Source organism: Canis aureus, chromosome X (genome assembly GCF_053574225.1).
Source record: "Canis aureus isolate CA01 chromosome X, VMU_Caureus_v.1.0, whole genome shotgun sequence".
NCBI classification, from domain to species: domain Eukaryota; kingdom Metazoa; phylum Chordata; class Mammalia; order Carnivora; family Canidae; genus Canis; species Canis aureus.
In genome coordinates this window covers 33,809,108-33,824,363 of record NC_135649.1, presented here as the reverse complement: position 1 = coordinate 33,824,363, position 15,256 = coordinate 33,809,108, and the positions used below count along the sequence as shown (strand labels likewise).

General features: G+C 38.1%; 1 protein-coding gene across 16 annotated transcripts in view; it reads right to left on the bottom strand.

Annotated features, from left to right (window-relative positions):
• Positions 1 to 3,313: 3,313 nt before the first annotated feature.
• KLHL13 (kelch like family member 13) overlaps positions 3,314 to 15,256 on the bottom strand; it is a 210,803-nt gene continuing 198,860 nt past the window's right edge. For all 16 annotated transcript variants that reach the window (XM_077889974.1, XM_077889983.1, XM_077889973.1 and 13 more), the window contains 3 exons: positions 13,577 to 14,372; positions 6,170 to 6,283; positions 3,314 to 4,891 (listed from right to left, as the gene is read on the bottom strand). In XM_077889974.1, the coding sequence (XP_077746100.1) occupies positions 4,404 to 4,891; positions 6,170 to 6,283; positions 13,577 to 14,372 (1,398 nt within the window). In that variant the 3' untranslated portion in view covers positions 3,314 to 4,403. The remainder of the gene's footprint in view (positions 4,892 to 6,169; positions 6,284 to 13,576; positions 14,373 to 15,256) is intronic.

Below are 15,256 nucleotides of genomic sequence, written 5' to 3'. Positions count from 1 at the left end.
GGCACCTGGGTGGCTCAGTTGGTTAAGTGTCTGCCTTCGGCTCAGGTCATGATCCCGGTCCTGGGATCCATGGAGCCCTGCATCAGGCTCCCTGATCAGTAGGGAACCTGCTTCTCCTTCTCTCTCTGCCACTCCCCCTGCTTGTGCGCTCTCTCTCTCAAATAAATAAAATCTTAAAAACAAAAATAGAGGGGTTAAGAAAATCTTATTCTAAATATTGCATTGATACATTTTGTATCAGAAATTCACGCATTGCTATATCAACATATTTTGTGTCAAAATGTGTATTAGTTTATATCAAAAAACATATGGTGCATAAATTTTTTAAATAAGTGATTTATCTTGGGCTGGGTTTTTAAAGATTTTATTCTTTTAGGTAATCTCTACAGCCAACATGGAGCTTGAACTCACAATCCCAAGATCGAGTCACATGCTCTAGGGACTGAGCCAGTAGGGTGTCCCTATTTACTCTGATTTTAAATGATAATTGTGCAAAAAACAATATCCTCATATTTAGCTGTAGTTATCCTGACATGGGGGAGATAAATAGGTATTTCTCTTCCTTCCTGTATTTTCCAATTTGTCTATATTTTGCATGTTATAATTACCAAAAGACTTTTTAAATAGGGCATTATTTGACCAATTTAAAATTCCCTTAATCCTCGTGAACTTGCTTCGCATTTATTTTCCTCCTTGCCTAGCCAAAGAGATATCTGATGTGGAAGGAGCTAAACCTGAGGTTTGGCAGTCTGAAAATGAAAAACAAAAGAAAGGCACAAGAGCCACGAATGAAATTAGAGGCAGTGCCAACTTTCCACCCAGGAAAGTCTGCTCATGTTTTGGGGGGGTGGGGTGTGGGGAACACAAAAGCCTTTGAAATGGGGGTGGGGAGAAAAGGTCACATGGGCGAAGTAATTAAATAAAACACCACTTAACTGCCCTGTGGAGCACCCTCTCAGGGTGAAGGAATTATTTTAGCAACCTGTGAAGAAACATTACATACCTATATATTTTCCCAAGTCCCTACAGTAATATTAGGCAGGAAATAGTTTCAGGTCATAATTTTACTTTTCAGAGCAAAACCTGATTATCAGATGAATTTTTTTTTAATTCTAGAAACAGGCAAAGTCGATTTTTTAATTCATCTTTCCCACCCTACCAGTGTCGACCAAGAAGGAAAATTATGAACCTTATGAGGTTTAATAGCATTTTAGAACTCCTTTTGCAAGGAGATCAAGAACCGGAGAAAGCCCTTGTGAGACGCCTGGGTGGCTCAGTGATTGAGCGTCTGCCTTGGCTCAGGTCGTGATCTAGGGATCCTGGGATCGAGTCTCGCATTGGGCTCCCCATGGGGAGCCTGCCTCTGCCTCTGTGTGTCTCTCATGAATTAAATAAATAAAATCTTTTAAGAAAAAGAACCTGAGAAAGGCAAGGGTTGAGAAATGTTTATAAAGCCAAGCAATGACTGGCAGATGTTTTTCATAAAGACAAATAGTTAATTCATTGTGAAGGAAAATGTGTAATCATTTACCAGCTGTTGGAACTGTTTAATACTATCAGCGTGTGACATTAATTGCTACTCCAAGTAACATATGGCATGGATGCAGAAAAGGTAAGCTGTCAGACAGAACTGTGTGCGCTTTGCATTGTTCCCAGCGCCGAACTGCCAATAGGTCCCTGACCCTCTGCCCTTCCTTGACCTCTTTGTGTTTGTAGGTGATCGCGGGGCCAACTTCCGGCCAGGCTAGTGCGGGTAGAAGTGACCTACGCCTCTTTCACGCCTGACCCCTACCGCCCCCACACCTGCCAGGCTCCAGGCTCCATTCTGCTTCTGACCAACAGGAGAGGCATTAGAGGCGACAAGACGCAAAGAACCACTGCTGTTTCAAGGCGAGCCAGCTGACCAGGAACGCCCGCTCTGGGCCCCGTGAACCTGTCCTGTACACGTCCCCGTTGTTAGGCACGTGTTAACCATGTGCAAATGGCTGAATGGGCTCTGCCCAGGAGCACAGACCTAAAGTCACTTGACCAGCGCGGCTTGGAGGTAAGGCTGATCTTGATGAAGGGGGTCCTTCAAATTTGTACCAGGCTTCACCCAACACTCAAATTACCACTGGTGGAAGAATTGCTTTCTTCGTTATGTTTAACTCGAGACAGAGGTGGTGACATCTGCACTGCTAATTCCTCACTGGTGAAGAAATCTGGTGACGCTCTAGTTGCTTGGGAATAACTCAGAATTTTTGGTTCAGACTTTAATCTGGTCATTTGCAGATAAAGTAAGAAGGATCATGCATACAACCCTAATAAAACCCTCAATCTTTTCCCCCAAACATTATTCCTTTATAATCCTAGGTCAAGAACCAATCTCTTTGGTCATTTTACACAATATCTTCTCATAATCTTTCCCACCCTACCAGTGTCGACCAAGAAGGAAAATTATGAACCTTATGAGGTTTAATAGCATTTTAGAACTCCTTTTGCAAGGAGATCAAGAACCGGAGAAAGCCCTTGTGAGACGCCTGGGTGGCTCAGTGATTGAGCGTCTGCCTTGGCTCAGACGCTGATGAGTCTTGAAGATTAGGGAAACTGACCTCAGAAATTTATTTATTTTTTTAAAGATATTATTTATTAGAGACAGAGAAAGAACAAAAGCAGGGGGAGGGACAGAGGGAGAGGGAGGAGCAGTCTCCCCACTGAGCAGGGAGGCTGACACGGGGCTGGATCCCAGGACCCGGAGATCATGACCTGAGCTGAAGGCACACACCCAACTGACTAAGCCACCCAGTCACCCCTGACCTCAGAAGTTTAACTACTCTGGGGCACCTGGGTGGTTCAGTGGGTTAAGCATTTGCCTTCAGCTCGGGTCATGATCCCAGGGGCCTAGATCAAACCCCACTCAGGCTCCCCGCTCAGCAAGGAGTCTACTTCTCTCTCTCTCTCCCTCTGCTCACCCATCCCCCACCACCCCTTGGCTCCTTCTCTCTCACTCTGTCTTGCTCTGTCAAATAAATAAAATCTTTAAAAGAAAACCTAACTGCTCTTACAGTTTAGACATGTCTGGCTGTTCTGTGGGGATGAAGAAGGGCCGATCAGCATCTTTGATGAATTAATTCTGCAAATATAACCACTGAGTTTTGACCAATGAGGTTGGAGCCAACTTATTTTTTTCCTTGAATAAAAGTCAGTAATATTAATCCAAACTGTTCAGTGCTCTCAGTTCCCATCACTTGAATCTTGCCATCCCTTCCCCAACCAAATAAAAAAAAATAGATGAAAGTCAAATCAGACAATAATGGGATGCCTCAGACCAAAATGACATTAAATGTTTTTTTATTGAACAAAAAGAGATAAAACATGGAAGTTGAAATCACTGAGCAAAAGCAGCTCACCAGGTGAAGCTGCTATACTTTGTGCTAGATAACCTTATGAATTGAGAGTATACAGAACACATATAATATGTAAGTTACCTCAACAGCAAAGGAGAAGGTGTAGATTACAGTTTTGGAAGGAAAAATTTGGTCAAATGACAAATTTAGTTGCTCAAAATTTCTAGCCCTTATCCACCTAAATTCAGTATGATTCTCCACGTGCGCATTTAGTATGTGCATACTGAATTCCCATTCTAACAGAAGCTGCTTTTTTGGTAGAAATTTAAAAAGATTTTTCACTTTTATCTGATGTGCCATTCAATTTTTAAAATTTTGTATTTGATATATGTATGTGTGTTTATTTATACACTCTTTAGAAACCCCAAACCGTTGTGTATAAGTAGAGGGGTCATGCTGTTTTTTTAACTAATATTGGTGAATTTCAGTTATTTCTCCTGTGTGTCTAAGAAACTTCCTATGTTTTCAATGCACCCACACAGACAGGTGGGTTGACAGATATGTCAAAAATACTTTATGAAAAGAGGGAGGTAGCTCATGCGAGTTGGCAACCTTTTGTCTATTGTTTCCTGTTGGAGCAAGCTGCCTCCCTTTGACATCTCACAGTCAAAGATGAAAGGAAAACTTTTTACTTTGAAGCCTAGTTAGCACAGTCGTACATTTACTATAATCCATCTTTGCATTGGTTTATTGGGCTTTCTAATGTAAGATGACAAATACCATACACCCAATACACAGCATCAAAAAAGTACTGAAGAAACATTTTATAGACACTATCTTGATGTTAAACATCAGCTTCAATGGGATACATTTCCAGAATGGTTTTGTTACCACTTTATAAACACTCTAAGCCAAACAAACAGCACAATAACATCAATGTTGTCTTTTTTTCCCCAATATCTGAATCAATTACTGGAGGCTAATCCTAACATACACTACTAAAGGGGGGGGCAAAAGAAGAGAATTCATGACACACTGCAAAGATAGGACTACAGCATCTTAGTTGGAGGGATGATCTTAAGGTGCAGAAAGAGGGGATTCTCTAGAAGGTGATGGTGTGGTTTCTTCGGGTGGAAAAACCGTGAGCGTACAAGCTCGGATGCCACCAAGGGACTCAGGCAGATCGAAAACCTTATGCCACTCATCTTTATCTGGGTCATATTTCTGCACTATCTCCACCATACAGCGATTATTCCAGGAGTACCCCCCAACCACATAGATTTTGTTTTCAAAGACGGCAACCCCAACATCACTCTGCCCCCTTAACATGGCAGCAATTGGGGTCCACTGGTCAAGAATAGGTGAGTAGTATTCACAGCTCAGGACATCATCATAATCACTTGTTCCTCGGAAGTGATTACCACCAATGACATAGAGCCTCTCTCCCACCGTACACATGCAGTGCAGACCTCTGACGGTGGTCATCGGTGCCTTCTGGATCCATTTGTCAGTATCAGGGTCAAAGCACATCAGCTCCTTTTGGAAAGTGTCATGAGTGATTCCTCCTAAAGAATGACAATAGGCATGAGGGAAACAGACTATTATAAAAATGCAAAAGTATTATTTACTTTCAGCTGTGGTCCTATCCTATTCTTGATTGGGGAGGTCATTTATGAAATATATGTTAGCTATGCCAAAGCGCCTCTAGAACAATTTCATGTCATTTTTTTTCCAGAGGATTTGGAGCTTTCATTATAATGGCATGGCATCTACACACATAAAATAGGTAGAGGGTGTAAATCATTGATTAGTAGAGCATATGATTTCCTGGGTGGCTCTTTCAATATAAGACATCCTGTAGTTGCTCATAAATTTAACACCCCAAACCTGTCAATCACACACTCCAGGCCTTTCACTGATCCGTCTTGATTACAGATTTCATAAGGCAGCAGCATTCGGAGACTCAGACCACAAGTGTCACCTTAATGCCTCTCTATTCTCTAATAATGTAACGGCTGGCCTGGCACTGGCAGGCTCTCAGAAGGGGGGGAAAAGTGTCAAAAGTAGATGATGTCAGGGCCAAATGAGAAGAAGCTGCCTGACAAAGCAAAATGTCAATACCAGAGGTACCACATTAGAATGAGACTGCTTTCTAAATGGGACATAAGGATGCTTTCAACACCAACAGTTTGAGAATGAAAGTTGCTATTAGGACAAACTGTAGCCATTTTAGAATCTGTTATCAGAAAAATATACGTGCATGTAGCCACATATAAGTAATCAGCACAGAATTATTCTTGCAAGGACACACAGTAGAATCCCCTGATAATGCTGAGGAAAAGGGAAACACATATTATTGGTTGCACTAAATGAGAGCATGAACATTATTATGCATTATATGTATATCAGAAGCAAGTTTATGCACAGTAGCGTCTATATGTTATATTGTGATATATTTCCTCATAGAGTTTAGCTAAATGTAAAATCAAAATGAATTAAGTGTCGTGACAGAGACTATGAACGGGGCCTGTTAGAGTACAGGGTTTATTAGAGCACAGAGTATGGGAAATGAAAGGCAAACTGGAGAAGCTGAATGCTTTCCAGTTTCTTCCAAGCTTTGTATTCACAGCACGACTGGTTTGCTGCTCGTCTTATGAACTTATAGAATACACAAAGGCATCCATATGCAAATGCACACATATGATATCTGTTCTAAAATCACCACAAATTTTATTTTGATTATCCTTTTTTCAGGATTATTTTTCTAACGCTGTATGGAAAGATGGTGACATAGTTAAAAGTCTATGTATTATATTAATTTTATCTGCATTATGATTGTTTACCTGAAATATACATTACTCCTCCATACACAGTCCCAGCATGGCCATAGTGGGGTTCACTCATTTTGGCAACGTAGGTCCACTCGTTTGTTCTTGGATTGTAACACTCTACTGTGGCTGTTGTTTAAGGGGGAAAAAAACAGACAAGAAAATTATTTATAATTTCAAATTTAGCAACGAGTTATTTTTCCTTTTAGGTAGAATAATAATATTCAAACAACTGAATCATATCTAGTACAGGTATGAGATCTCTTTATTTTTTTACTTTAGGGGTCTCTTTATTTTTTTTACTTACTGAGATTATATTACTAAAATGAACCATTAATTTTACATTAGACTAGATACTTATGTAATAATCTAACATATTTCTGTCACTGCAGAAATTGCTAGGACTTTTCTTCAAGGATCTTGTTACATTTTTATCATTTGACATTTCTCCCATTTCCTTGTTCTAAATTTGTGGGAAGATGAAAAAAATCCTAAGAAAGAAGAAAAGTCAGTTCAAGGCCCCCATGCTAATCTACCATCTAGGAAACAAAGGTTAATAGATAGGAAGCAAAATCTGAAGTTGAGAATGAACATATATGCACACTGCCTGGCATATGTTCTGGCCGCCTCCTGCTTTATTTCATATCCAGACTACACAACATTGACAATTTTTCTACATTTCTACATTAAAGCCAATAGTGTGTACATATCCAATATATTATAGCCAGCAATGCTCCTACCAGAAGATGATTGGCAGCATAATATGAAGTTAAGATTTTTATTAGGGGTACTTCCTTTCAGTAATAAATTTATCATATTTAACACAAAGTGTTCTGGAGAAGTGACCTCAATTTATTTAAATATCAATCTGCTATAACCTCAAGAATAGAACAGTGACAGTTCCAACAGACAGAAAATGTAACCCTTCATAAAAGGCAGAAAGAAAAAGGGCTGTTACAACTATTCTGGTCAAAAACATAAAGTCTAGGGCTGGCTCAGTCAGAAGAGCACGTGAGTCTTGATCTTGGGGTCACAAGTTCAAGCCACGTGTCGACTATAGAGATTACTTAAATAAAACTTTAAAAAAGAAACCTCACACAAAGTCTGGGTAGACTTGAAAAGTTCATACTGTTTACTACAGAGGCTGTCAGTTGGCAATCTATTTTCTTGTCCTGACCCTGCTTTTGTCTTATGAACAGAACCATAACACTGCTCATGGAAGCACTGTGATAAACTGAAAATTAAAATGAGCAGGTTCCCTTGAAGTTGGAGTTGACCATATGATACAGTTCAAGGCAATGGAATGGAAGCAGAAATCTACTGAGTGGGGGCCATTTGATCAAGCCATTGGAATACCTAACTGATGAATCATCCTTTGAACAAGATTTCTTATTAAAAAAATAATGTGGGAACAGGCAAAACTAGGGAGAAAAAATTATTCTTTTTACTCTAGTCAATAATTTCATTTCTTCATCAAATTGACTATGTGCGGTACTTATTTCCCTCCTAACAACCCCTACATTAAACCACTTCTCATATCCCTTTGCTGATTGCATTTTGCACTGATGTGAGCTTTACATTTTCAGGCTTATTTCTAAGGCTTTTTATGTTCTCATTTCAATCTACTCTCTTGTTAGTTTTGTTCATTGCTTTAAGCCTGGACCCTTACCAACTCTATTTCTTCTTCTTCTTTTTTTCCCCAACGCTATTTCTTCTAAATCCTTCCATTAAGTAGCCAGATCCTGCAAAATCTTTCCCCCCAAACAAGAGTTATTGCCACAATTCATGACAAGCTAAAACTGATTACTACAATACTGGTTTTGGCTATTTGTAGCCACTGGACATCTTCTCTAATGTTCATTTCCATTTGCCTTTAGCATGACTTTCACTTAATTGACAAGCAAAATCCTACTGAATGTACATTATTCTCTCTCTTTCTACACTTACAGAGGATCTAGTATATTGATTAGTACTTGGCATCAGCAAAGTAATTAATGGTAGGGTTTTAGCCGTTAAAAAAAAGTAGTCTAATCACACATCCTATCAGTGAAAGGGTTTAAAAAGACTTCCAGAGATCATCTTTTCCACCTATTTGATGGCAAAGACAGGTTTTACTATAGTTCTATGCTTTCCTTAATGAAAAATTCTGCCTTGAACTTTGAAATTTCTAGAGGGTAACAGTCTTTCCTTATGTCTAATTCAATCTATTCTGATGGAGTTTCCATTAGTTTCTTCTTATTCTTTTCAGACTGGAGCTAGCACTTGAATAGCTATTCATTCTTTATGATTATTAAAATTTTCCCATGTAGAGAGATAATGCTGTTCTCCTGTCAGTGAATTAATTGCATTTTTCCCCTAATAGGGGTTTTAAGGATCCATCTATATTTTCTCATACAGGAGTAACCTAAGTTTAAGATTGCTATTAACCACCAATAATATAATAACTATGTAATAATTCATCATCCTTCAACTTTTCTTCTTCCAGCTAAATAATCCATTTCCTTTAGCTTTTCCTATCATTTAATATTTACTGTCAACCTCTAGACTGTCGCCATGAAGAATTGCTGTTGTTCTCAGCAAAATCAATAGTATTTAGTTTTAAAATAGAATACATCTGATTAAAAGTATATACACACATACATGCTCTTATTTTCGATGTTCACAAGGCAGTGGGATATAGGGTTGTGCCAACAACCTTGATGCAGGGGCAGAGAAGGGGGAGGCAAGGGATGATGCAGGGGACAAAGCAGTGGTTCCATAATGGTCTATGACGGGTTGGGCATGGTAATGAACTAACTAGGAAAGTCTAGAATAGAGTCAGGCCAGTTATGGCCTGTAAGGCAAATCCAGCATGTTTCCTGCTTTTGTATGCCCCACAGATAAAAATATGAATAGCTTTTACCTTTTTAAGGAGTTGGGGAAAAAATCAAAGGAAATACGTTTTGTGACATGTGAAAATCATGGAATTCAAATGCTAGTGTTCATATAGGAAGCTTTATTGGGATACAGCCTCACCCATTCATAAACTGTCTATGGTTGCTTTTGCAATATAACAGCAGAGGTAATTAGCTGTGATAAGATCCTATGGCCTACAAAGCTGAAAATATTGACTTTCTGGCCCTTAACAGAATTTCACTGACCCTTATTCTAGAGAATCCTCTTCAGTAATCTGGTTGCAGGCAATTTAGAGACCCTCTCCAATTTAAGAATTACATATAGGTTGCTTAGTTGATATAAATCACTAAAGATTCCTATTTTCTCAGGTGATTATACTGGAGTCCAGAATTGGTCCCAAGAGATGATATGGAACTTACTTGTTCTTTCTGAGATTATGAACGAGATGAACCCTGAATCATCACTGGAATGATGATGGCTCCCACAGAGGGACTATGATCTCTAGAATCTTAAAGTGTCTACTGGTGATGTGTTGTTTAATGAAGAAAACTGCAAGTCCATTAAGGGATATGAAGGCATTTGATAAATTTTGGTAATTTTATTGCATTTATTTGAAAAAAACCTAATATATTTTCTATAAATTATTTCATTATTTGAAAGCTGGACTTATTAATATTTAACAGAAATAAAAGCTATCTGAGCTGTCATATTTCTCTTCAATATAGAAAACCTCAATGGAAGATCGATGTCTTAAATGACAGAAGTTTGAAAAATGCCAGAAATAACTGACTCTTCCTTTCACTTAAGTGACAGTTCCTCTAAGCTTCGCATACCTTCCAATTGTACCTGGTGTCAAAGGAGAGAAGCATTTCTAAGGAATTCTATTTCAGCAATATACCAGGCTCACACACACATTAGTATTATCTCTTTGATGCGCTATGGTCTTAGGACCATCCATACACACTCCATGAAGGGATTTTAAAAGGCCCAATGCATTAAAACGATCTAAAATGTCTTGCAAATGCTGACACTGTTTCCTTTTCAAAATTACATATAGGAAATGGTCATCGTGTATATAAAGAATAAATAATATACTGGTACTTATGACCCTACTGAATTTTTTTAAAAAGAACAAGATTTTACTTTTAAGTCATCTCTACACCCATCTCTACACATGGGGCTTGAACTTACAACCCCAAGATCCAGAGTCATAGCCTCTCCCAACTGAGCCAGCCAGGTGCCTCAAATATATTAAATTGTTAAACAACTCTCCCATCGATACTCGTTTGCTTGCCACCCACTCCTACCCCCTTCTCTATTTACACAGGCATATTAACATGGCAATGTAATCAGTTAAGATGGGAATGTTAAATTACTATAACAGATGTTCTTGTGTGTGTATAGAGAACGTTCCCGTGAAAAAACGCTTACGGAGCAGGAGAAATGTTAAAAGCCCAGCCTCTGGCTGAAACATTCAGAAATATAAGCAAGAGTCTCTTTAGGACCCAAATCTGCCATTCTGCAAAAACCATGGGTCGGAGAGAACTGGAAAGGGTAAGTAACACATATACAAAGAGAAATACTCTTAATAAAGAATTCAGAAGAAGTCAACAATACAGTATGTGACAAGATAAAACAGTCTACTTCTTGCTCCCAAGTAGGTCTAAAATAAGAGAAACTTAAAGGAGGTGGGGTGGCCTAAAGGTTCTCTTGCAATTAAGATCTAAGATTTCAGTGCACTTAAGCCAATCAACTGATTTTATTAAAAACAAAAACAAAAACAAAACAACAACAAAAAACCTTCCAATATATTTTAATTTAAACCATTTACTACAGACTGGCTTTGCTGGCTACGGTGATATTAAGGCAAACATCATTTTCTATAAAAGTGTACTTACTTATATATTATAGAAGATCATTTCAAAGGGAAAGAAATGTCGTTGTCCTTTAAATGGAATTAGAGTTATTTCTTGGTATCGAAGGTTTCTGTTTATATTACAATCATCTATGTATTTGTGAAACATGCAGTTTACAAATTTAGATAAAAATGGGCCAATATTTACCATCTAGAGGCGTAATAATTTTTAGAAATTTATTTTAGAAATTTATTTTAAAGATTTATTTATTCATGACAGAGAAAAAAATATTTATTTTAGAAATTTATTTTAAAGATTTTATTTATTTATTCATGAGAGACACAGAGAGAAGCAGAGACATAGGCAAAGGGGGAAGCAGGCTCCATGCGGGGAGCCCTATGTGGGACTCAATCTCCGGACCGTGGGATCACGTCCTCAGCCAAAGGCAGAGGCTCAACCGCTGAGCCACCAGGCGTCCCTTTTTTAGAATATTTAAATCATTATCCTTAGATTTAAACTCTGGGACATTGTGATTTTTAAACCTGAAATTTAATCAAACAGTTATTATGAATTAGAAAGAGCTCATGAAAAGCATACCTCTCTTGTTTTACTTTCAAACTGAAACACAGAAGACTATTTTTAATATGAGATGGAGGGTGTGATTTCTGAAGGTCATGAGCAAGGAAGGCAGCCACATGCCCAATGGGGTAGTCTACTTCTTGGTCCCAAATGAGTATAACATGGCAAGAGCCCAGAAAAAGGAAGCCTCTAGCTTCTTGATTTTATGTAATGACTCTCCTTGGCTTGAAGATTCTAAATTCTCAGAAGAATAGGGCCTAATTAATAGTAGGAATGATATATTGAAAACTGTATATTAACAGCGGTGATAGCATCAATAAGCCGGCATTGACTGAAAACCTGGAGCTATCTCCCTTGAGTAAAGAAGTTCTGAAATGACCACTGCCAGGATTGATGACCTATAATTTGTAAACTTTAAAGATTATCTTATACGACTAGTTTTACTAAAAAGGCATCGCGTCACTAGTTGCAGCTTCTGAACATTTCCAGACACCATCAATTTAAAATAGTATAACGTCATGAAAATAATGTGTGGGTTGCCTGAGGAGACCTGAAATGACAATTCTACACTAAGGGTACTGATGTCTCCAATGCTTTTACAAGTCTGATTATTAGGGGCACCTGGGGGGCTCAGTCGATTAGGTGGCTGCCACTGGCTCAAGTCATGATCCCATGGCCCTGGGATCGAGCCCTGCATCGGGATCCCTGCTCAGTGAGGAGTCTGCTTCTCCTTCTCCCTCTGTTTCTCCCCCACTTGTGTGCTCTCTCTCTCTCAAATAAATAATCTTGTTTTAGAAAGATCAGTAACATTAAGACATCACTAATGAGAAAGGGCTTGATAAGCTGGAAAGTATAAGAGCTGAGAGCAGTTCTTTTTGCCTCCAATAAATAGCTTGTTCTTAAATCCATTAAGCTACCAAGAAAAAGATTCTGATAATTACTCTGAATTTGTTCAGAGCCAATGCCAATATTTTCCACTTCCCCAGCATTACAGAGCCTGAAATACTGGCCAACTACAGGGATTCTATTCATCACAGAATAAAAGAGGGTGAAAAAAAGAGGCCAAACGATGATGGTGATGACAGATATGTAAGGCATAACAGAAAATATGGTCTTTAAGATTTCTTTTTGGACAGTTATCTTATTCTAATTTCATCTTAAATAACAAGATTAATGTTAACTTACATAGCCAAAGTACTGTTCTATGTTAACTGTACTTGTGACCAAACTTAGATTAGGGGGACAAAAAAAATATATCTAATAAAGCTTACCAGATCAGTTTATAGTGAAGAAAACTGGTATTTTATTAAGAGAGAATGATTTTTTTAAATTTTATGTATGTATTTATATGAGAGAGAGTGAAAGAGTGCATGACTGGGGGGAAGACCAGAGGAAGCAGGACAGCAGACTCCATGCTGAGCATGGAGCCTGATGCAGGGCTCAATCTCATGACCCTGAGATCATGACCTAAGCTGAAGTCAAGAGTTGGACATTTAACTGACTGAGCCACCCAGGCACCCCAAGAGAGAATGATTTTTAAAACTAACAGTCATAGGTCATATTACTCACAGTAAATAAAGTTTGGGTAATATTGAACTTTGTATATTTAATTGACAAAGAAAATTATCTTACTATGTGGTCTAAGAAAGGGTAACAGATTATGTAAAAGAAGAAACAATAATAGTCCTCTGTAAAGAAGAATTTTAACCTGTACAGTAAAATATTATGTGGGCTTTTAAAAATGGAAAATAAGAAAACATGCCAAACTTCTGTCCGAGACGCTATTAGAATTTAAATTAGCAGAATATACTTTGTAGTTACACTGTCAAGATGAAAACCATATATACTGCCAAATAAAATACTCTGCAACATACTGATATATTCCTAAGATATAATTTGTACTCTGGCCAACAATATAAATCCGGATTAGGCATACAGATTGTCTCTGATATTTCCTAAGAAAAACAGTTTAAATGAAACCCTAGCTACATTTTTTGTCTTTAATTTTACAGAACTGCTTATTTTATGATTTAATGAGAATTTCTGGGTAAAGAAATTAGTCTCTATGCTTAACATAAATGCAAACACTTACGCAGTTCACCAGCTGCATTTCGCCCACCAACTGCATACAGATATCCTTTGAGGGCACTTAGGTGGAAGAAGGTGCGCTTTTCATTTAAAGATGCAACTTGCATCCATTTATTGTATCGAGGATCAAATCTGAAGACTGTATCAACTGCTGTTTTTCCTTTTGTGTCATAATTACTCTGTCCACCAACGACATAGAGGAAATTTCCAATGACAGCAATGCCATGCTGGTACCTTGGAGCATCCATGGGGGCTAACGATTTCCATTCATGGGCCTTTTCATCATACATGCGCAATTCCTTGCTGACAACTAGCTGCTGCCTCAGAACTCCTCCTAGTGTGACCAAATGAGTGGTGTCAGACCGAATGGCAGTCCTGTCTGACTGCATCACTGGTTGCATATATGGCATCATTTGGTAATTGCTGGCTTCCAAAAGGAGATTCACACAAGTATTGTCAGTTCTCATGAAATCCACGGTTTGCACATAATTAATGAGCTCCTGTGGTGTCATCAGTGGAAATCGTATGTTCTTCATTAGTTTTGCAGCAAAGTCCATCCGAGGCTCTTCTAGACGTAGCCAGCGACAGGTAGCCTTAAAGAGCTCAAGTTCAGTGCAGTGCTTAAGGCTATTACTGGAAAGCACAAAGGCAAGACGCTCAAAAGGGAGTTTTAAGAACTCCCCGGTGCTCAGCAATGCAGGAAAATTCTTCAAAACAAAACTGTTGACGTATTTATCCACTTCTGTAAGATTGTAGGTGTTGGCAATCCGACCAACTTCGACACAATTGTCTAAAGTGACCTATTAAACCAATAAAAAAAATTAAAATGCTACTATTTTCATGACATTCAGATCTGGAAACATAAGCCTGTTCTAGAATAAGAGTAAACTAAGCTTTTTACTGTCCATATAGATGAAAATAAAGATTCTTATCTAAATACATTAATGATCTAAAGAAAATTCACAAACCACCTTTACCTAATCCAGTAGAAAGTGGCTAAAAGAAAATTACATCAACAAGAGAAAGGATAAAGACTCTATTGTCATTTCAACAGATGTAGAAAAAAAGCATCTGACAAAGCACAATATCCATTCATGGTAAAAACGCTCAACAAAGTAGGTTTAGAGAGAAAATACCTCAACATAATAAAGGCCATATATGAAAACCCTACAGCTAGCATCATACTCAAATGGGGAAAAACTGAGAGCTTCTCCCCCGAGATCAAGAAAAAGACAAGGATGTCTACTTTCACCACTTTTATTCAATGCAGTACTAGAAGTCTTAGCCATGGCAATCAGACAAGAAAAAGAAATAAAAGGCATCCAAACTGGTCAGGAAGAAGTAAAATTGTCACTATTTGCAGATAGGAGGACATGAGATTTTATACAGAAAACCCTAAATACTCCACCAAAAAACTACCAGAACTGATAAATGAGTTCAGTAAGGTCACAGGATACAAAATCAATATATAGAAACCCATTGCATTTCTATATACTAACAATAAAGTACCAAAAAGAGAAATTTAGAAAATAATCTAATTTGAATTATACCAAAAATAATAAAATAGCTAGAAATAAACTTAAGCAAGAGGCAAAAGACCTGTACTCTGAAAATGATAAAACATTAATAAAAAAAATTGAAGAGGTCATGAATAAATGGAAAGACATTCCATGCTCATGGTTTG